Raw genomic sequence first — 23,199 nt, forward strand, 5'->3', positions numbered from 1 at the left:
GAACCCCCTAATAAGCCTGGTCACTCCTGATCTTGCATCTTCCTGACACTACTTCATGGAGCCATGGAATTACATTTCCTCTCCCTGCCTTTCTCCCCCATGCCAAGGTCAGGGAGCATGTGCTGGGGTCGCTGTCTGCAGTCACGGCCAGCTTGGAGGACGTGCAGAGGGTGCAGGAGCTGGCCGAGGTGCTGAGAGAGGTGACCTGCCGGAGTAGGGAACTCACACCCTCGGCCCAGGTGAGTAGCTTCCATCTACCGAGGCTACCGTGGGACACGCTCCTGCATGGCAGGTGGGTGATCAGCATAGGTTGAAGGGGTCCCTTGGTCACAGGGCTCTCCTGGGGCTGCCAAGACCTCTGCCATCTTCTTTCCAGGGGTCCTGCATGGTTGATTCATGGGAAGGTGCCCCTCCTGCAGCCCATGTATCTCACGCTGGGTGAGAGGGCCTGTTTGCCCAGACTCTCACTCCCCCATCTGATGGTGAGCAACTTGAGGGAGTAACTGAATCTCATTAATATTTGGGTGGCCAAGTGTGAGTCCAGACACTGCTACTGACTGCTCATGTTCTCAACTTCAGTGCATGCCAGCCTGACATCTGGCTGCCAGCTCCTGGCCTTCCTTACCCTTCTGGGGGTCTTCTCTGACCCTCAGAGCCTAGTCTACCTGCCCATATGGCTGCAAATTCATGCAGTGTTCAGCGACTAATGGAGCTGGTGTATAAATACCCCACCTCCCTCACCCCTCTTGATGGATAATCCCAAGCAGGAGCGAATCCCAGGTAATGGGCTTGATCACACTCCTGTACTGGCTTCCACCCTTCCCTGTCTCACACCCCCTACTCCCCACAAGTGTTTCTTGGGATTATCTCCAAATAAATGACTTGCTCTCAAATCCTTGCTCCTGGATCTGCTTCTTGGAGAACTCAAATTAAAACACCATGTTCCCAGGGTTCTGACAGCCAAGGGTTAAAAAGGAAGCCATAGGCCAGGTGTGGTGGCTGATGCCTGTAATCCCAGCGTTTTGGGAGGCAGAGGCAGGAGGATCGCTTGAGGCCAGGAGTTTGAGACCAGCCTGGGCAACATAGTGAGACCTCATCCCTTCAAAAACAAAACAAAGGCCAGGCACGGTGGCTCATGCCTGTAATCCCAGCACTTTGGGAGGCTGAGGCAGGTGGATTGCCTGAGGTCAGGAGTTTGAGACCAGCCTGGCCAACATGGTGAAACCCCATTTCTATTAAAAATACAAAAATTAGCTGGGCATGGTGGTGTGCGCCTATAGTCCCAGCTACTCGGGAGGCTGAGGCAGGAGAATCGCTTCAACCTGGGAGGTGGAGGTTGCAGTGAGCTGAGATCGTGCCACTGCACTCCAGCCTGGGTGATAGAGACTCAGTCTCAAAAAGCAAACCAACAAACAAAAACAAAGCAAAACAAAATTGGTTGGACATCATGGTACACACGTGTATTCCTAGCTACTCGGGAGGTTGAGGTGGGAGGATCCATTGAGCCCAGAAGGTCAAGGCTGCAGTGAGCCGTGATTGTGCCACTGCACTCCAGCATGGGTGACAAAGCAAAACTCTATGAAAAAAATAACAATAAAAAGAAGCCCTAAAAACAGGGAAAGTGGGCCAGCACAGTGGCTCATGCCTGTAATCCCAGCACTTTGGGAGCCTGAGGCAGTAGGATCACTCGATCCCTAGAGTTCAAGCCCAGTCTGTGCAACATAGGGAAACTACATCTCTACCAAACAAACAAACAAACAAACAAACAAAAAATCCCTAAATACTGGCATATACCTGTAGTCCCAGCTACTCAGGAGGCTGAGGCATAAGGATCACTTGAGCCCAGGAGTTCGAGGTTACAGTGAGCCATGCTTGTGCTACTGCACTCCAGCCTGGGCAACAGAGTAAGATTCTGTCTCAAAAACAAACAAACAAACAAACAACAGAAGAGGAGAGAACTGTCCTGGCTTTGACCCACCCACTCTGGTGGGAGGTTGTGCCCCTAAAATCTTCCAGCCTGAAGCTAACAAGGCTGGTCTTGATTCTGGGGCTTATTCATGATATGACACTTTCCATTTACACATCCATTTGCTAATCCATCTATTTACATGCATATACACTGTATACACATGTACTTGTACACATCCTCCACTCTATCCTTCTATCCATTCATGCATGCATTAATTTCATCATTCATTTAACAAATGCTTCCTGAATGTCAAGTATGTGCCAGGTAGTGTGCAACTCGTTGAGAATTCAGCAGCAAATCATGTAGACATGGCATCTGCCATTATGGTCCTTTCAGACTATTGAGACAGCCGGACATTAGACAAATAATTTCACAAATACATATAAAACTACAAAATTTGAATATGTACTGCATCCATCCACCCACCCACCCGCACAGCCATCCACCTATTCATTCATCTGCCATCCACCCATCTATTCATCCATCATTCATCCATCCTCCATCCATTTATCTTCCACCCATTCATCCATCCACCTATCATCCATCCATCTATCCACCCACCCACTTATCCATCCTCCATTCTCCATCCATCCATCCACCCACCATTCATCCATCCACCCACCATCCACCCATCCATCCATCCATCTACCATCCATGCACCCACCCATCCATCTGTCCATTCATCACCCATTCACCCTCCATCCACCCATTCATTCATCCTCCATCCATCCATTTTCCACCCATCCACCTATCATCCATACATCCATTTATCCAACTGCCTATCCATCCTTCATTTATCCATCCATCCATCCCCTAGTCATGGAATGTTGCTGAAGACCTACTATGTGCTGGGCACTGTGCAGGGCACTCTGGGAAGGATTCAGAGGCAGACCAGGCTACTCTCTTGAAGGATCTTAGAGGACGGTAAGGTGGGAGGACCTGGTCTCAAACCAGAGATACAGGGAGCTTGTGTGCCAGGTCTAGCCCAGCTCTTTCCTGGCTTGTTCCCCTCCTTGCTTCCCTTGTCCCTTGAATGACACAGGAATGGTCTATCTTGAGCGGGGGCTCATACTGCTTTTCCTTATTTGGGTGAACCCAGTGGGAGGCCAGCTGGGCTCTACAGCATGCCAGTGAGGCCCTGTTGACAGTGAGTGCCAAGGCCCGCCCCGAGGACCAGAGGCGCCAGGCAGCCACCAGGGACCTGTTTCAGGCTGTGGGCAGTGTGCTGGAAGCTTCCCTGAGCAACAGACCAGAAGAACTTGTGGAGGCCAGCGGCAGCCAGGTGGGTGTCCAGGCCAGATGCAGACCTCACACACACTGAATACTTAGCTCACATCAGCTTTTCTAGGTGGAGATTTTCCCCCCATCTGGCAGATGAGGAAACTGAGGCACAGAGATTAAGGTGTTGCCCTGAGAGCTGTAAGAAAATTTCCAGAGAGCAGGGCTTCCGGGAGGCAGTGTGGAGTGGTGGGCAAATCACAGCCTCTGGAATGAGACAGCCTGAGTTTGAGTCCTGCCTCTGTCACTTAGGAGGCTCGTGACCTGAGCAAGATACAGAGTTTACTTAAGCCTCTTTTCCTCATGTGTAAAGCAAGGCACTCTGCTTCATCCCAAATAAGCTGCCAAATGGAGAGATCATATGGACCCCCTAGCAGGTCTGGGTAAACCCCTGGCTCATTTTACCAAGGACACAGAAGAGAGGCAGCTGCCCAGAGTAAGAATAGGTTGTAGGCTGGGCGCGGTGGCTCAAACCTGTAATCCCAGCACTTTGGGAGGCCGAGACGGGCGGATCACAAGGTCAGGAGATCGAGAGTAGGTTGTAGCACTGTCTCACGTGGCCCCAGCATCCTGGTGGGGACGAAGCCTCCTAGATGGCATAATGACAGAGCCACAAAACCCATTTCTTGCTGTTGCACAGTTCTTTGTCACATGGGGCCATCACCTCTATTCAGGAAGAAGTGAAAGACACACAACACACAAAGATGCTTGGATGCACACACACACATACTCAGACACACTCAATCTCCACAAACACACACACAAAAACACGGGGCACGCTCACACTCACGTGCAAGCTCACACACACACTGAGAGGCCTCACACTCTTACACGGCCTCAAGCACGCACTTTTGCACACAGTTAGGTGCACATTTACACACACACATCTTCACACGGGCCATGCAGTCACATGCACTCACATACTCACAGACTGTCACATATGGTTGCACACTCCATAATCATGCAATCACCTATGCACACTCAAACACTGTACGCACATACATGCTCAGGACCACGCTCACATTCACGCACACATACACATGCTCAAACACTGCCATTCACATGCAGTGACATCACCTTCACACTTGTGTGTTCACATGCGTGCACACATGCACACACACACACATGATTTGTGCCCCAATAGGAATTCTGTGCAAACATCCAGCCCTTCCTGTGTCCCCGCACCAGCTGTGGTGTCAGGATGCATGTCCCCGCACCAGCTGTGGTGTCGGGATGCATCTCATTTGGGAGTTGGGATGGGTGGGGAGCAGATTTGAAGCCCAGGAGACCTGGTGAAATGGCCTCGCTCTCAGCTGTCCATTTCCCCTGGAACAAGCCATAGGGTGCTGGCAGATGTCAGCAGCCCAGACAGCCACATTGCCTGATGACTCAGCACACAGGCCCTGTAGCCATATGCTTTGCCGTGAGTCCCGGCTCTTCCCCTTATCAGTGTGTGACCTCCCACAGTCTCCTGTCCTCTCTGTGCCTCCATCCTCTTTCTGTCCAATGGAGCTAGTGAAGCCCCCGCCACACCAAGTTACTGTGAGGATGGAATGGGCTCACAGAAGCCCGTCTAGAAACTTTATGAGTGCTGCTTTTGGGCCACCTCCGAGGCAGTCTTTCTCCCTCTTCTCTGTCCTCTCCCAATCCCTCCTGAAGGTCCCACATTGGCCTGGTGACAGTAACCAAAGATGGCGATATAGCATAGCCATCTCATAGCATAGCAATATCCATAACCATAGTCCATAGCAGTATCCTCCTGCCTTCTTTTCCAGAGTGCCATAGTGCTGCGGCTGCTTGGAGTCGTGGAGCATGTGCAGACCGTCCTTCTGCTGGGAAAACTGCCGGGGGGCCTTCCAGCCGTGCTGGCCACCCCCTCCATCTCTGTGTACACAAACAGGTACAAACCAGCTACACCATGGGTCCCCAAGAAAGCTCATCCCCTAACCTGGCTCATTCCACACCCGCACTCCAAAACCTTGTGCTAGGCAGAGCTCAGGAGACCAGACTTGGAGCTGGAGAAGTGATGGGACCTAGAGCTGGGAAGGGCTTTCCACCAAGAGAAGGTCCCCTTGTCACCATGTTGAGTGTTTGCACAGCACAGGAAGGGAGGCATGGAGTTGCCTCCATGCCTGGGGCCAAGCCCAGTGTTAGATCCACCTGAAGGAGTCCTGAGAGATGCTCACATGGCAGCTGTGCAGGCAAGGGGACTGAAGGAATAGGACCAGCCTTCCGTTAACCATGCCCTGCCTGGGCCTGTAGGAATTCAAGATCCACTTACCTTGGGCTCGTACACACACACACACACACACACACACACACACACACACACACAGGGCTCATCGAGCACTGACGCCATACCTGGGATGCTCCACACCATCCATTCCTCCACCTGACAAGCAGGAGCTGGACAATGCTGCTGGCAACACTGGGACCCCATGCCCCAAGCCTTGGTTCTTCCTGCCAGGGTTTCCCTCTTAGATCTCAGACACAGTTTCCCAAAGCAGTATCCTGATTAGAGGAACGATCTGAAATAGGGTCCCCAACATGATCAGAAAGGGGCAAAGTCAAAGACCAGAAAAGATGGGGCTGGGTCAAGACATGGCATCAGAGGTCAAGGTAGGAAGGGAAGATAACCCTGCAGAAAAATCTGCGTCCAAGCTCGTTTATTCATTCAATGAAAATATTGATGGACTACCTGTTATATGCAAGGCGCTGCTATAGACATCGGAGGTATAGCAGTAAACAAGGCTGGCAAAGCCCCACCCTCATGGAACCTCCAGTCTAGCTGCCTCTTGTGCTGCTTCTGCTGAAACAAACATGGTGAACCACCTATAGGGATCAAAACACACCCCCACTCTGATGGTGAAGCTGGGCTCCCAGTAGTGCAGGAGGTGTGGGGTCTTCCTCGACACTGACTTTCTCCTCCCTCCCCTGCCACCTCTGTTCTCACCTTGTGGCCAGAATACAACCCTGGAGTTGGCAAGGCTCCTCCCTGCGCACGGATGCTGCAGACTCTGCAACCTTCATGCTGCCCACTGCCTCCTCACTCGGCTCTCTGGAGGATGGCCAGGAGCCTGTGGATATAAAGGTAATGACAGTAGTAGCATCCTTGGGGACAGCCTTTACAGTTTGCAGAGCACTTTCACAGGCATTTGCTCGTTTGTGTTGAGTATGATGGTGCCCGCTGTGCCAGTGAGCTTCAATCATTTTCGCAAAACCACAAGTAAGTGGCTCTGCCGGGCTTCAGACCCAGACCTCTGGGCTCCCAGATTCACCCTCTTTGCATTGTGCTGCAAAATTTCCCCAACAGCCTTGATTCAGGTAGTCACTGGAAATAAAGCTCTTCCAGCTTAGTGCCATAACTTGGAAATGGCCAACCCAGGCTCTTTTCCATCCTCAAATTAAAGTATATCTGACTGTGTACTCCCTGAGCCCTAATGAAAGCAAATGTCTTTCTCTTAAAGACTTACTGGCTTTTGGGGAAGAAAGACTGGGAAGGGGAGACTGAGGAGGGCGGATCACCTGAGGTCAGGAGTTCGAGACCAGCCTGGTCAACATGATGAAACCCCATCTCTACTAAAAATACAAAATTAGCCGGGTGTGGTGGTTCTCACCTGTAATCCCAGCTAGTTAGGAGGCTGAGGCAGGGGAATTGCTTGAACCCGGAAGGCGGAGGTTGCAGTGAGCAGAGATTGTGCCATTACACTCCAGCCGGGGTGACAGAGCGAGACTCTGTGTAAAAAAAAAAAAAAAAAAAAAAAAAAAAGACTTGGATGGTTTTACAGTCCAGTCATTGCTCAGCCAAAGCAAGTCTGATCTGGGTCCTCTAGGGCAGGCTCTCTGTGGCCTCAGCCCTGACACTGGAAACATGCCAGGGGAAGCAGCAGCAGCAGAAGGTAGGCCCCACCTGCCCCACATACCAGGGCTACTGCTCCTTGAGTCCGAGGACCTTGCCTTTCACCCTCCAGCTTCTCAGGGGCCTTGGCCAACACTCCTTGCTCTCGGTTTCAGATGATGAGTTTCCCAAAGAGCCCCTTTCCAGCTCGAAGCCACTTCGATGTCAGCGGGACTGTCGGTGGCCTCCGTGTGACCAGCCCTAGTGGTCAGCTCATACCTATGAAGAATCTGTCGGAGAATATTGAGGTAGAAATTTGGGATGTCGTCAGAAGTCAGGTGGGCCCAGGCTGGAGTTCAGTGGCATGATCTCAGCTCACTGCAACCTCTGCCTCCAGGGCATAAATGATCCTCCCATCTTAGCTTCCCAAGTAGCTGGGACAACAGGTGCAAGCCACCACACCCAGCTGATTTTTTTTTTTTAAGTTTTGGTAGTGACAAGTTCTCACTATATTGCCCAGGCTGGTCTTCAACTCTTGGGCTCAAGCAATCCTCCCTCCTTGGCTTCCCAAAGTGCCAGGATTATGGGCGTGAGCCACTGCGCCTGGCCACATTTCTGTCGTCTTCTTCCTTTTTTTTTTTTTTTTTTTGAGACGGAGTTTTGCTCTCATTGCCCAGATTAGAGTGCAATGGCGAGATCTCAACTCACTGCAACCTCCGCCTCCTGGGTTCAAGTGATTCTCCTGCCTCAGCCTCCCGAGTAGCTGGATTACAGGTACCCGCCACGACGCCAGGCTAATTTTTTGTATTTTTAGTAGGACGGGGCTTCACCATGTTGGTCAGGCTGGTCTTGAACTCCTGACCTCAGGTGATCCACTTGCCTCGGCCTCCCAGAGTGCTGGAATTACAGGCGTGAGCCACCATGCCTGGCCTCTGTCTTCTTTTTCAACTTGGTTGAAATTGAAAGTTGGCCAATTATTTTTTTAAAAAATGGTTAAAGAAGAGAATCATTCAAAAGGATCCTTACCAGCTAGTCATGGTAGTTCACACCTGTAATCCCAGCACTTTGAGAGGTCAAGATGGGAGAATCACGAGAGTCCAGGAGTTCAAGACCAGCCTCAGCAACAATGTGAGATACCATCTGTACAAAAAATACAAAAATTAGTCAGGTGTGGTGGCATGCACCTGTGGTCCCAGCTACTCAGGAGGATGAGGCAGAAGGATTGCTTATGCCCAGGAGGTTGAGGCTGCAGTGAACCAAGATTGGTTTAAAAAATAACAGCAACAGGCCGGGTGCGGTGGGTCACGCCTGTAATCCCAGCACTTTGGGAGGCTGAGGTGGGTGGATCACGAGGTCAGGAGAGCAAGACCGTCCTGACCAATGTGGTGAAATGTCGTCTCTACTAAAAAAAAATACAAAAATTAGCTGAGTGTGGTGGCATGTGCCTGTAATCCCAGCTACTCGGGAGGCTGAGGCAGGAGAATAGCTTGAACCCGGGAGGCGGAGATTGCAGTGAGCCAAGATCATGCCACCGCACTCCAGTCTGCCAGCCTGGCGACAGAACAAGACACCATCTCAAAACAAACAAAACAAAACAACAAACAAAACAAAACAAAATAAAAAAAACCAGCAAACAAATAAAGGTCCTTACCCTAGCTTAATCATTGTACTTAACTTAAAACTATAAATGTATGTTCATTCACCAATCCTTGGATAACCAGAGTTTTCCTGGTTATATATACCTGTTGTTTGGAATTTTGGTTATCTTCATTCCAGAAACCACTCCCATTACATAGCCTCTAAAATGTCTAGTTAGGCTGGGCACGAGGGCTCACACCTGCAATGCCAACACTTTGGGAAGCCAAGGCGAGTGGATCACCTGAGATCAGGAGTTTGAGACCAGCCTGGCCAATAGTAAAACAGTTTGCAGAGCACTTTCACATGCATTAGCTCATTTCTGTTTAGTAAAACTCCGTCTCTACTAAAAATACAAAAAGCTGGGCGTGCTGGCGGGCGCCTATAGTCCCAGCTACTCAGGAGGCTGAGGATGGAGAATCGCTTGAACTTGGGAGGCAGAGGTTGCAGTGAGCCGAGATTGCACCACTGCACTCCAGCCTGGGCAACAGAGCAAGACTCCCATCTCAAAAAAATAAAAAAATAAAATAAAATAAAATGTCCAGTTAGATTTTCTTTACAGTTAAACAAAAACATAAACATGCCGTGGTGCAATATAAGTTCATGTTTTTCAAAATTTTAATGATTTTATTCTAGTCTTCTACAATTTTCTCATCAATGCCTAATTCAATAACAATTTTTAATGATGTCTGTGTTATCATCCCTGGAATCTGTGGATATGCCACCTTAAAGGCAAAAGGAAGGTCAGGTGTGGTAGCTCACACCTGTAATCCCAGGGCTTTGGGAGGCTGAAGTGGGAGGATCACTTGAGCCCAGGAGTTCAAGGTTATAGTGGGCTGTGGTCATGCCATTGCCCTCCAGCCTGGGCAACAGAGCCAGGCCCTGTCTAAAAACAGAAACAAAACAAAACTGCAAAAGGGATTTTGCAGATGTGCTTGAGTCTTGCCCATCCTCAGATGGGGAGATTATCCTGGGTTATCCGGTGGGTTCTGTGTCATCCCAAGGGTCCTTATAAAAGGGAGACAGAAAGGGAGGTGTCTCCAGGAGACAAAAAAGTGACTTGATGACAGAAGCAAGAGGCTGGAGTGATGCGAGGAAGGGGCTATGAGCTAAGGAATGCAGGTAGCCACCAGAAGCCGTAAAAGGCAGGGAAGCAGGTTCTCCTCTAGCCCTGGGAAACTGATTTTGCACTCCAGCCTTTGGAACTCTAAGATAACAACTGTGTATTGTCTTAAGCTTCCCACGGTGGTCATTTGTGATAGCAGCCATAGGAAACTAATACAATGAGCAAAGCCCGGCCTGGATTTTGGTTCCTGGGTGCTCAGGCCACACAGCTCTGCACAGCAGCCCTGATGCCCATGGGCTGGCATTGCCTTCCTGGCATCCCTTTAATAGGATTGTTTCTGAGCACAGATCCTGCTGCCCCGGCATTCACAAGGACACAGTCAGCCGACCGTGTTGAACCTGACCAGTCCTGAAGCTTTGTGGGTGAACGTGACTCCAGGGGAGGCAACCTTGGGGATCCAGCTGCACTGGAGACCGGACATTGCGCTCACGCTCAGCCTAGGCTACGGCTACCATCCCAACAAGAGCAGCTACGATGCCCAAACTTACCTTGTACCGACGGCGGCTTCAGGTAGGCCTGTGACCATTTCCTGAGCTGCTGTGTGGGGTATGATCAGCTTCACTTGGGAATCAGAAGCCATAGGAAGAAAAGCAAAGAAAAAAACCACCCCACACATTCAGTGGCTTATTTTTTGTTGGTGTTACTATTTGCCAACATTAGGTGAGCACTTACTATATGCCCCGAGGAAGTTTACAAGCTCATATGGAACTGACCTCATTGCAATCCTCATGACAACCCTTGGGAGGGGGAACTATCGAAATTTCCACTTTTCAGCAAGGTGTGGTGGCTCACGCCTATAATCCTAGCACTTTGGGAGGCTGAGCCGGACAGATCACTTGCGGTCAGGAGTTCAGGACCAGCCTGGCCAACATGGCGAAACCCCGTATCTACTGCAAATACAAAAAGTAGCTGGGTGAGGTGGTGTACACCTGTAATCCCAGGTACTTGGGAGGCTGAGGCACAAGAATAGCTTGAACCTAGGAGGCAAAGTTTACAGTGAGCTGAGATCACACCACTGCACTCCAGCCTGGATGACAAAGCAAGACTCTGTCTGAAAACAAAACAAAACAAAACAAAACAAAACAAAACAAAACAAAACAAAACAAAAACCTCTACTTCCAGATAAAAACAAAGAGGTTAAGGAAAAGGAACTGGTCTGAGATCATACAGCCAATAAGGAGCAGAATCTGTGTTTGAGCCCTTGTCTGTCTGACTCAACCACGCTCCCTGACTGGGGAGTGCCCCTTCTTCTGTGCTCCTGGTCTCAGGAGGAGAGAGTGCTCCTAGGACATCAGGGGTGGGGGAAAACCAGCAGGGTCTGCTTTCCTGCCAAGTGGCCTCAGTCACCCTCTCCTATGATCTTAACACCCATCTCAAGGAGGCTTCAGGCTGACCTGGAACCCCCTTTCCTACAGATGAGCTGCCCACGTGGATCCTGAGCCCACAGGACCTGCGTTTTGGAGAAGGGGTCTACTATTTGACTGTGGTCCCTGAGTCTGACCTGGAGCCAGTCCCCAGCAGGGATCTCACAGTTGGCATCACCACCTTCCTGTCTCACTGTGTGTTCTGGGATGAGGTCCAGGAGACTTGGGACGACTCAGGGTGCCAGGTAAGGAGAGAGAAGTGAAGGAAGTAAGGCAGCTTGGTGGGCTGTGCCCAGCTCATGTAGGGTCCTCTTTTGCTGCCTCTGGCACAGCATCTTGTGCCTCTCCATGGGGCCTTTGCTGTTCCTGGTGCCTGGGATACCTGCCTCATCCCTGCTTCAGCCTAAGCATTGCTTCCTGGAGAAAACTGTTCTTAACTCCCTAAGTCTGATTTCCTATTGTGAACCCCAGAGCACACACATCCATAGCATCTAACCCCAGTGCTCTTCATCCATAGCACTTAACAGAGAGGTCATTTCACCTCTACGCATGAGATCATTTAAATGACGTCTGTCTCCCTCCGTCCACTGGGAGCTCCCAATGCAACAGAAACAATGTGCTTTGTTCACCACTGAGAACAAATGGTCATTGACCCAGGCGGTACATGACTCAAGAATCCCTGCTGCCTCTAGGTTGTTAAGGGAGGCCAGGGTGTCATTTCCGAGGGAATGAACTCATAGCTGAGCCCTCAGTTCTGTGCCAGGTGCAGGGCTCCATGCTTTGCTTGCATCGGCTCATCAAATCTGCACAATCATCTGCAAGATAGTTGTGACTCTCATTTTACAGGGGACAAAACAAAGGCTCGGGAAACTCAATTGACTAGTCCCAAATCTTACATCTAGGGCCAGGTGCAGTGGCTCAAGCCTGTAATCCCAGTACTTTGGGGGGCTGAGGCAGGCAGATCACCTGAGGTCAGGAGTTTAAGAGCAGCCTGGCCAACATGGTGAAACCCCATTTCTACTAAAGATACAGAAGTTAGCCGGGTGTGTTGGTGGGCACCTGTAGTCCCAGCTACTCAGGAGGCTGAGGCAGGAGAATCGCTTGAACCCAGGAGGCAGAGGTTGCAGTGAGCCTAGATAATGCCACTGCACTCCAGCCTGGGCGACAGAGCAAGACTCTGTCACAAACAAACAAACAAAACATCTTCTTTACCCACCAGATGCCCCTAGGGGGTGATTGCAAGCTCCCGGGGGATTGGGGGTGGCCATGTGGGTGTGAAGCACGGGCACAGATGGCAGCCCCTGCCCTGGTTCACTCCGGGCCTCTTCCTGCCTGGCCATGTTGTCTGGCACCACCTGCCCAAGTGTCATCACACCTTCCTGGTGCCAAGATGCCAGCTTAGGACGCAAACCTGTGTCCTTCTCTTTTTCTTCCTGTGGTTCCCGCAGGTTATTTTGCTTTTCAGCATAAGCTGACCAACTGTCCCAGCTTGCCCAGGACTGAAGGAGCTCCTGGGACTCAGGACTTTCCATTTGAAAAACAGGAAAGGCCCTGGCAAACTGGATGAGTTAGTCACACCAGTGTCCTCTCAGCACCTAGCCTGTTGCTGGATGTAGAATTAGCACCCCACAAGTATCTGTCCTGTGAATGAGCATCAGGTAGACCACAGGGCTGAATGCCAAATTTGTGAACATGGTTGCCTATAGGGGACGAGGGACAAAGGGGATCTCACATTTACTTGCAATATGTATGTATTTTTTTGAGACAGGGTCTCACTCTGTCGCCCAGGCTGGAGTGCAGTGGTGTGATCTCAGCTCATTGCAGCCTTTGCCTCTGGGGTTCAAGCAATTCTTGTGCTTCAGCCTCCCAAGAAGCTCGTATTGCAGATGTGAACCACACTGTGGTGCAAGCCTGCAATCCCAGCACTTTGGGAGGCGGAGGCAGGAAGATCACTTGAGATCAGGAGATTGAGACCATCCTGACCAACATGGCGAAACCCCATCTCTACTAAAAATACCAAAATTCACCAGGTGTGGTGGTGCATGCCTGCAATCTCAGCTTTTTGGGAGGCTGAGGCATGAGAATTGCTTGAAGCCAGGAGGCAGAGGTTGCAGCAGTGAGCCGAGATTCTGTCACTACACTCCAGCCTGGGCGACAGAGTGAAATACTGTCTCAGAAGAAGAAGAAGCCGGGCGCGGTGGCTCAAGCCTGTAATCCCAGCACTTTGGGAGGCCGAGACGGGCGGATCACGAGGTCAGGACATCGAGACCATCCTGGCTAACACGGTGAAACCCCGTCTCTACTTAAAATACAAAAAACTAGCCGGGCGACGAGGCGGGCGCCTGTAGTCCCAGCTACTCGGGAGGCTGAGGCAGGAGAATGGCGTAAACCCGGGAGGCGGAGCTTGCAGTGAGCTGAGATCCGGCCACTGCACTCCAGCCTGGGTGGCAGAGCAAGACTCCGTCTCAAAAAAAAAAAAAAAGAAGAAGAAGAAGAAAGACAAAGCAGACTGGCAGCATATGCACAGTTGTCCACTGAGAATGACGGATACAAAAATATTATAAATAATATTATTTGCATATTTTAATTAAACAAAAAAGATTGGCCAGGCGCGGTGGCTCACTCCTGTAATCCCAGCACTTTAGGAGGCTGAGGTGGGCAGATCACGAGATCAGGAGATTGAGACCATCCTGGCTAACATGGTGAAACCCCATCTCTACTAAAAATACAACAAAAATTAGCTGGGTGTGGTGGTGCGTGCCTGTAATCCCAGCTACTTGGGTGGCTAAGGCAGGAGAATTGCTTGAACCCAGGAGGCAGAAATTGCAGTGAGCCAAGATCTCTCCACTACACTCCAGCCTGCCGACAGAGCGAGACTCTGTCTCAAAAAAAAAAAAAAAAAAGATCAAAAGGGGCTTTTGAAGCTGGTCTCTCAGCGGTCTTCCCACCCCATGCACCCTTCAAAGGGAATACCGTTCTCCCTTAAGCTCGAGCGAGCCGGGATTGACCTTCCCAGGTGTCTCCACGGATGGCCCCTTTATGGGTTGCAGGTGGGGCCTTGGACCAGCTCCTACCAGACACACTGCCTCTGCAACCACCTCACCTTCTTCGGAAGCACGTTCCTGGTGATGCCCAATGCCATCGACATCCACCAGACTGCTGAGCTCTTTGCCACCTTCGAGGACAACCCTGTGGTCGTGACCACTGTGGGCTGCCTGTGCGTGGTCTACGTGCTGGTGGTGATGTGGGCGAGGAGGAAGGACGCTCAGGATCAGGCCAAGGTGAGGCTGAGAACCACTGGTGCCGTGTACACCATCCTGGGGAAAACTCTATCGTTTTCAAGTAATATTAGGCATCACGGGAAGAGGGTATTTGTCTACTTAAGATTTTTTCCAGTCAGGCGTGGTGGCTTACACCTGTAATCCCAGCACTTTGGGAGGCCAAGGCAGGCGGATCACCTGCGGTCAGGAGTTCAAGACCAGCCTAGCCAACATGGCGAAACCCCATCTCTACTAAAAATACAAAAATTAGTCAGGTGTGGTAGTGGGCACCTGTAGTCCCAGCTACTCAGGAGGCTGAGGCAGGAGAATCGCTTGAAACCAGGAGGTGGAGGTTGCAGTGAGCCGAGATTATGCTACTGCACTCCAGTCTGGACAACAGAACAAGACTTCATCTTAAAAAAAAAATTTTTTTCCCAATATATTCAGTATGCCTGACACATACATAGTAGGACTTCAGCCAATATTTATGGCTATCTGAAGAAGAGGTAATGAATGAATGCAAGGTTGCATTGTCACCGAGCTCTGAAAGTCTCTCCGTTCCTACCCCTTCCCGCGAAGCACCATCACTCAGAATTTCATGTGGGTTAAATTTAATAAGATAATAGTTTCAGCATTGATACTGCTGTCTTTGATTCACCCAAGGGATTAAGCATTAATACTTAAAGAACCTCTGCTGTAGGTTGGTTCCCGGGAAGCAGACTCCGAGGCAAAGTTGAGCATGCAGAGTGTGCAGGGTGTGTATTAAGGGGGCCTGGGACTTGCACCTGGGAAGGGAGGGAAGGAGGCAGCATGGGCAGAGAAAGAAGCTGAGCTGTGATGCAGCCCAGTGACAGCATGGCCCAGCTCCTGGGGAGCACCGGAGCTGTCCCAAGTCGAGTTGAGATGCCCAGGTCTTGACCACACCCAGACACTCTGCCAATTGGTCATTGGGTGCTGGCTGCCCCAAGGGGGCACAATCTCAACAGAGGTAGCTGTTGCATTTTTGACCCCATCAACTGAGGCAATGAGCCCTCCGTGGGAGGGGGATCTGGACAGCGAATCTTGGAGTTGACTATAGCCTCTGGCCAACTCTGGCTAATTTCTTTTATTTTCTTTTGCCAAATTCTTTTTTTTTTTTTTTTTTGAGACGGAGTCTTGCTCTGTGCCCCGGGCTGGAGTGCAGTGGCACGATCTCGGCTCACTGTAAGCTCCGCCTCCCGGGTTTACGCCATTCTCCTGCCTCAGCCTCCGGAGTAGCTGAGACTACAGGCGCCCGCCACCACGCCCAGCTAATTTTCTTGTATTTTTAGTAGAGACGGGGTTTCACCATGTTAGCCAGAATGGTCTCGATCTCCTGACCTCGTGATCCGCCCGCCTTGGCCTCCCAAAGTGCTGGGATTACAGGCTTGAGCCACCGCGCCTGGCCTGCCAAATTCTTAAAAAAATTTTTTTAATTCTTATGGGTACATGGTAGGCATATATATACGTATGAGGTGTATGGGACATTTTAATACAGGTATGCAGTGTGTCATAATCACATTGGGGCAATTGGGGTATCCATGTCCTCGAGCATTTATCCTTTGTGTTACAAACAACCCAATTATACTCTTTTAGTTATTTTTAAATGTATAATTATTATTGACTGCAGTCACCCTATTGTGCTATCAAATACTAGATCTTATTCATCTTTTTCATCCTTTTTTTTTTTTCTGAGAGGGAGTCTTGCTCTGTCACCCAGGCTAGAGTGCAGTGGTGTGATCTCTGCTCACTGCAACTTCTGCCTCCTGGATTCAAGCAATTTCCTGCCTCAGCCTCCCGAGTAGCTGGGACTACAGGCACCAGCCACCATGTCCAGCTAATTTTTGTGATTTTAGTAGAGACAGGGTTTCACCACATTGGTCAGGCTGGTCTTTAACTCCTAACCTCAAGTGATCCACCTGCCTCGGCCTCCCAAAGTGCTGGGATTACAGGCATAAGCCACCGCACCTGGCCTACATCTTATTCATTCTTTCTAATTTTTGTACCCATGAACCACCTCGTCTTCCCCCTGATTCCAGGCCCCGCTACCTTTCCCAGCCGCTGGTGACCATCATTCTACTCTCTATCTCCATGAGTTCATTTGTTGCTAAACTATCTTAACGTTTCATTTCTTTAAAATTCCCTCAGAAACACCACCTGGTTACAAATGTTATGAGAAATCATACATGTACAGAGTTTGTACGGTTCACCAGCTCAAACATTCAGTGTTCTCAGCTTATCAAGTTCATTTCCAATTTAACTACACGGGGGTCATATCTCATAAAGAATGTACTTTGGGGCCAGACGTGGTGGCTCATGCCTGTAATCCCAGCACTTTGGGAGGCTTAGGCAGGCGGATCACTTGAGGTCAGAAGTTTCAGACCAGCCTGGCCAACATGGTGAAACCCCTCTCTAACTAACAATACAAAAATTAGCCAGGCATGGTGGCGCACGCCTGTAGTCCCAGCTACTCTGGAGGCTGAGGCAGGAGAATCACTTGAACCCGGGAGCCAGAGGTTGCAGAGACTAAGATCACGCCACTGTACTCCAGCCTGGGCAACAGAGCGAGATCCTGTCTCAAAACAAAACAGGAGGAAGAAAAGAATGTACTTCACGTTTTTATTTTCGCAGTGTTTTGCACTTGAAACCCTGCTTTTATGAAGAACAGTTCTCACCCAAGGGGATGAATAAATGGCACATGTAATTTTGCTTTGCCCAACTCATGATTGTCATGAATCGTCAGCTCCTTCTTGGCTGGTGGGTGATGCAGGAACCCACTGAGCAAGGCCTTCCTAATGCTGCCCTTCTCTTCAGGTGAAGGTCACAGTGCTGGAAGACAATGATCCCTTTGCTCAGTACCACTACCTGGTGACAGTCTACACAGGACACCGACGAGGGGCAGCCACGTCCTCAAAGGTACCTGCCCATGCAAGATCCACTGATTGATCAGCACGTCCCACCCAGCCCTGCTATGCCACTGTGGAGTTGCCCACTCCTGGTCTCTGGATTTCAGGTGACTGTCACCCTGTATGGCCTGGATGGAGAGAGTGAACCCCACCACCTGTCTGATCCCGACACTCCAGTTTTTGAGCGAGGAGCAGTGGATGCCTTCCTTCTCTCCACCCTGTTCCCCCTGGGGGAACTGCAGAGCCTCCGGCTGTGGCATGACAACTCAGGGGACCGGCCATCCTGGTGAGTGGGGGGCAGACAAACCATGAGAACCTATGCAGTGCCAGGCCCAGGGCTGGGCACTGGACATTTGCCTCCTTCCTGATCTTCACAAGCCCCTGCAAGACACGTAGAATGATCTCTGTTTCACAGACGAGGAAACCCAGGGTCAGAAAAGCCCACTGGTTCATGGTCCACACAACTAGATCAGTAGCTAGGAGAAGGACTGGAAGCTACAGCTAGCCCCACCTTCAGTGCTAGCCCCACCCTTGTCCCTTTTGCAGCATCAACCTGTGACTTGCCCAGGGTCACACAGCTGGCAAGTTTGGAGCAAGGTTCTCCCCATCCTGAGGCCAAAATGAGAGACCCAGATGAGTGGTGTCCAGTCTGACCACCCGTCGGTAGCTGGCAGCTTTAGAAAAACAATAGCACTTGAATTCACCTACGGGACTAAGCATTAATATCTTAAGTGCGGCCGCTGTAGGTTGCTCCCGGGAAGCAGGCTCTGAGATGGAGTTGCACACGCAGGGTATTTATTACAGGGCCCTGGGACCAGCACCTGGGAAAGGAGGGAAGGAGGCAGAATGGCAGAAAAGTCGAGCTGTGATGCAGCCCAACAACAGTGCGGTCAGCCACTGGGCAGCTCTGGAGCTGTCCCATGTTGGGTTGAAACATCCAGGTCTTCATCTCTGTAGGCACTGCATCACTGGATGCCAGCTGCCCCAGAAGAGCCTGTGACCTTGACAGTGGTGGCTTTTGCATTCTTACAGGGCTGCTCTTCCTGAAATGAGAAAATGCATGTCAAGAGCATCTTAGCATAGCCCCCACTGTATAGTAAATGCTCAGTGAAGAGTGGCTGTTGCTATCATTACGGTTTTTTTGTTTTGTTTTGTTTTGAGTCAGAGTCTCATTCTGTCACCCAGGCTGGTAGTACAGTGGCACAATCTCCACTCACCACAGCCTCTGCTTCCTGGGTTCAAGTGATTCTCCTGCCTCTGCCTCCCGAGTAGCTGGGATTACAGGCATGCACCACCATGCCCAGCTAATTTTTATTTTTATTTTTTTGTATTTTTAGTAGAGACGAGGTTTCCCCATGTTGGCCAGGCTGGTTTCGAACTCATGACCTCAAGTGATCCACCCGCCTTGGCCTCCCAGAGTGCTGGGATTACAGACGTGAGTCACTACCCCCAGCCATCATTGCTGTTCTTGTTGGCTATATAGCAACAGGGAAAACTGCTGCTCGATCTGACATCACAGGATAGGCAAGATAATTTCAATTCTTCCCCATACCTCAAAGACCTAAATCAGGTTAGATGATACCCACAAAGTCCTCAGCCCAAGATAGATGGTGGTTCTTTGGTTAGAAACGCAAGAGAGGAGGCTGGGCACAGTGGCTCACGCCTGTAATCCCAGCACTTTGGGAGGCTGAGGTGAGTGGATCACCTGAGGTCAGGAGTTTGACACCAGCATGACCAACATGGAGAAACCCCATCTCTACTAAAAATACAAAATTAGCCGGGTGTGGTGGTGTATAACTGCAATCCCAGCTATCCAGGAGGCTGAGGCAGGAGAATCACTTGAACCTGGGAGGTGGAAGTTATGGTGAGCCGAGATCACTGCATTGTACTCCAGCCTGGGTGACAGAGCCAGATTCTGTCTAAAATTTAAAAAAAGAAAGAAAGAAATGCCAGAGAGGACCGTGTTCTGCGCACTCCAGCCTGCACCTGCCTGAACACATACATACACTTTAGACAATTTGGCTTTACTTGCTCATGCCTGGATACTGGCCCTGAGCTTGGTGCCATGTGTACAGGTTAATGGTCTCCAAATGCACCCTTTTGCAGCATCTTTGTGGAAACATGGCAGCTTCCCAGAGTTGGCTCTCTACAGTAGCTGAACTCCTCATGCGAGGCCAATTTTGATTAAGGCACCAAGAACAAAGAAAAATATGGTTTCTTTTTTTGAGGAGCTCTTGTTCTTTGGGTTCATGTTTGCAAAGCTGTTACCTTGGTGATGTCCAAAGAAGCCTCCTCCCCTGCTCCACTTTATCCTAAAAACCATGGGTCCCTTATCCAGGTATGTGAGCCGGGTGCTGGTCTATGACCTGGCGATGGACCGGAAGTGGTATTTCCTCTGCAACTCCTGGCTGTCCATCAACGTTGGAGATTGTGTCCTCGACAAGGTGTTTCCTGTGGCCACGGAGCAGGACAGAAAACAATTCAGGTACTTTTTTTTCTTTATTTTTACTTTCTTTATTTTTAAGATAAGGTCTCGTTCCACCACCCAGGCTGGAGTGCAGCGGCACGATCACAGCTCACTGCAACCTCAACCCCACTGGATCAAGCGATCCTCTCACCTCAGCCTCTCGAGCAGCTGGGACTACAGGCATGCACCACGGTGCCTCGCTTTTTTTTTTTTTTTTTAAGTAGAGACGAGTCCTTGCTATGTTGCCTACGCTGGTCTCGGCCTTCTGGGCTCAAGAGATCCCCCCACCTCAGCCTCCTGAGTAGCTGGAACTATAGAAACACACCACCGTGCCTAACTGTTTTTGTAGAGATGGGGTTTCACCATATTTCCCAGACTGGTCTCAAACTCCTGGGCTCAAGGGATCCTCCTGTATCAGCCTCCCAAAGTTTTGGGGTTACAGTCGTTAGCCACTGTGCTTGGCTGTGCCTGCGATTTTTTTTTTTTTTTTTTTTTAAACAGAGTCTTACTCTGTCACCCAGGCTGGAGTACAGTGGCACAATATTGGCTCACTGTGACCTCTGCCTCCTGAGTTCAAGCAATTCTCCTGCTTCGGCCACTCAAGTAGCTGAGATTACAGGCACATGCCACCACGCCTGGCTAATTTTTGTACTTTTATTAGAGATGATTTCACCACATTGGCCAGGCTATTCTCAAACTCCTGACCACAAACAACCCTCTCTCCTTGCCCTGCTAAAGTCCTGGGATTACAGACATAAGCCACTGCACTCCGTCATGCCTGGGATTTTTAACCACTGTACTCCCAATGGTCTAACTGTAACAAAACTAATAGTATTTTAGCTATATTATTATATTAACATTATAGCAAAAATAACAATGCTAACACTGATTGAATGCTTTACAAAATTATCACTTTTAATCCTTTCAACAATCCAGTGAGGTAGCTTCTGTTATTACTTGCCCTAATTTATAGACAAGTCATCTAAGGTAGAAAGAACAAAGTAACTTGCCCGAGGTCACACAGCTGGGAAGAGGGCTGTCTGGGATTCTAATCTAGCTTCCAGAGCCTTCCTTGTTAACTCTAAGTGATGCTGCTATGATGCTGTGTTTCTTCTATTAAAAAAAAACCAGGGGGCCAGGCTCAGTGGCACATGCCTGTAATACCAGGACTTTGGGAGGCCGAGGCAGGCGGATCATGAGGTCAAGAGATCAAGACCATCCTGGCCAACATAGTAGTAGATACCCTGTCTCTACTAAAAATACAAAATAATAATAATAATAATAATAAATTAGCTGGGTATGGTGGCACACGCCTGTAGTCCCAGATACTCGGGAGGATGAGGCAGGAGAATCGCTTGAACCCCGGAGGCAGAGGTTGCAGTGAGCCAAGACCATGCCACTGCACTCCTGCCTGGCGACAGAGCAAGACTCCATCTAAAAAAAATGTGGCCAGGCGTGGTGGCTCACATCTGTAATCCCAGCACTTTGGGAGGCCAAGGCAGGCAGATCACTTGAGGTCAGGAGTGTGAGACCAGTCTGACCAATATGGAGAAATCCCGTCTCTACTAAAAATAAAAAAAATTAGCCAGGCGTGGTGGTGGGCACCTGTAATCCCAGCTGCCTGGGAGGCTGAGGCAGGAGAATGGCTTTAATCTGGGAGGCAGAGGTTGCAGTGAGCCGAGACCGTGCCATTGCACTCCAGCCTGGGTAACAGAGCAAGATAGCATCTCAAAAAAAAAAAAAAAGTGTGAATAATCTTAGAAACAAATCTCTGCCTCTCTTCCTCCTTCTCATCCCAAGAATGATCCACAGAGACCAGTTTCCCCCATTCCTGTCTCCCTAAATGCCTGTCCCTCTCTCCCTACCTGCCTGCCTGCAGCCACCTGTTTTTCATGAAGACTTCCGCGGGCTTCCAGGATGGACACATCTGGTATTCCATCTTCAGCTGCTGTGCTCGCAGCAGCTTCACCCGCGTCCAGAGGGTGTCCTGCTGCTTCTCCCTGCTGCTGTGCACCATGCTGACCAGCATCATGTTCTGGGGGGTCCCCAAGGACCCGGCTGAGCAAAAGATGGACTTGGGTAATTCCCAGTGTCATGGAGGTCAGGGCTAGTGGCTGGTGGACCTGAGCCTTCACTGCTCCAGCAATGCCACTGCCATTCCAGAGTCCCCAAGACCACCCTCCAGTTCAGCGATCCACTATTACAGAACCCATTGTCCTTATAGTTATGGTTTACTGGATAGGCAGCGAAAGGATACAGCTGGGTGCAGTAGCTCTCGCCTATAATCCCAGTACTCTGGGAGGCCAAGGCAGGTGAATCAACTGAGGTCAGGAGTTTGAGACCAGCCTGACCAACATGGTGAAACCCCGTCTCCACTAAAAATACAAAATTAGCCAGGTGTGGTGGCGCACACCTGTGGTTCCAGCTATTCAGGAGGCTGAGGCAGGAAAATCACTTAAACCTGGGAGGCAGAGATTGCAGTGAGCTGAGATCTCGCCATTGCACTCCAGCCTGGGCAAAAAATGCAAAACTCTATCTCAAAAACAAAACAAAACAAACAAACAAACAAACAAACAAAAAACCACAGAAAGGATACGGATTAAAACCAGCAAAGGGAAGAGACACATGGAGCAGGGGACAGGAGAGACCAGGCACAGAGCTTCCAGCATCCTCTCCCAGTGGAGTTATGGATGGTGCTGACTTCTCCTGACGATGTGTGACAGTGCACATGGAGTATTGCCAACCAGGGGGACTCACTCCAGCCTTGCGATTCAGAATTTTTTTTTTTTTGAGACAGAGTTTTGCTCTTGTCATCCAAGCTGGAATGCAGTGGTACAATCTCGGCTCACTGCAACCTCCGCCTCCCGAGTTCAAGTAATTCTCCTGCCTCAGCCTCCCGAGTAGCTGGGATTACAGGAGCTCACCACCATGCCCAGCTAATTTTTGTATTTTTAATAGAGACGGGGTTTCACCATGTTGGCCAGGCTGGTCTCAAACTCCTGCCCTCACTTAATCCACCCACCCCGGACTCCCAAAGTGCTGGGATTACAGGCATGAGCCGCCATGCCCAGCCACTATTCCGATCTTTTACTGGGGCTCCAACATATAGGCATGACTGACACCCACATGGCTGGCCTTCACCTCCAGCCCCTCTAGAGGTCAAGCTGACACCATATGGTCTAGGCCCCCACCATAAATCTCATCATTAGCACAAACCATCCGGTGTGGCCCAAGACCCCAGGGAAACAAAGACATTCTTAGCAGTCAGGACCTTCCGAAGGCTGAGCGGTGACCTCCCTGGCGTTGGGCAGGGTTAACCCTTCACTGCACAGCCACCT

At 50.2% G+C, this 23,199-nt stretch overlaps 1 protein-coding gene across 1 annotated transcript in view; it reads left to right on the forward strand.

Moving 5' to 3' along the window:
- LOC108539483 (polycystin-1-like protein 2) overlaps positions 1-23,199 on the forward strand; it is a 117,957-nt gene that overhangs the window by 48,190 nt on the left and 46,568 nt on the right. The window contains exons 17-28 of the mRNA XM_017888194.1: positions 108-239; positions 3,069-3,251; positions 5,023-5,147; positions 6,212-6,338; positions 7,262-7,393; positions 10,134-10,356; positions 11,262-11,455; positions 14,261-14,491; positions 17,303-17,404; positions 17,502-17,680; positions 19,733-19,879; positions 21,741-21,940. Coding sequence (XP_017743683.1) covers positions 108-239; positions 3,069-3,251; positions 5,023-5,147; positions 6,212-6,338; positions 7,262-7,393; positions 10,134-10,356; positions 11,262-11,455; positions 14,261-14,491; positions 17,303-17,404; positions 17,502-17,680; positions 19,733-19,879; positions 21,741-21,940 — 1,975 coding nt within the window. The remainder of the gene's footprint in view (positions 1-107; positions 240-3,068; positions 3,252-5,022; positions 5,148-6,211; positions 6,339-7,261; positions 7,394-10,133; positions 10,357-11,261; positions 11,456-14,260; positions 14,492-17,302; positions 17,405-17,501; positions 17,681-19,732; positions 19,880-21,740; positions 21,941-23,199) is intronic.

This window comes from Rhinopithecus bieti, unplaced genomic scaffold (assembly GCF_001698545.2).
Source record: "Rhinopithecus bieti isolate Rb0 unplaced genomic scaffold, ASM169854v2 scaffold_17826, whole genome shotgun sequence".
Classification (NCBI taxonomy): Eukaryota; Metazoa; Chordata; class Mammalia; order Primates; family Cercopithecidae; genus Rhinopithecus; species Rhinopithecus bieti.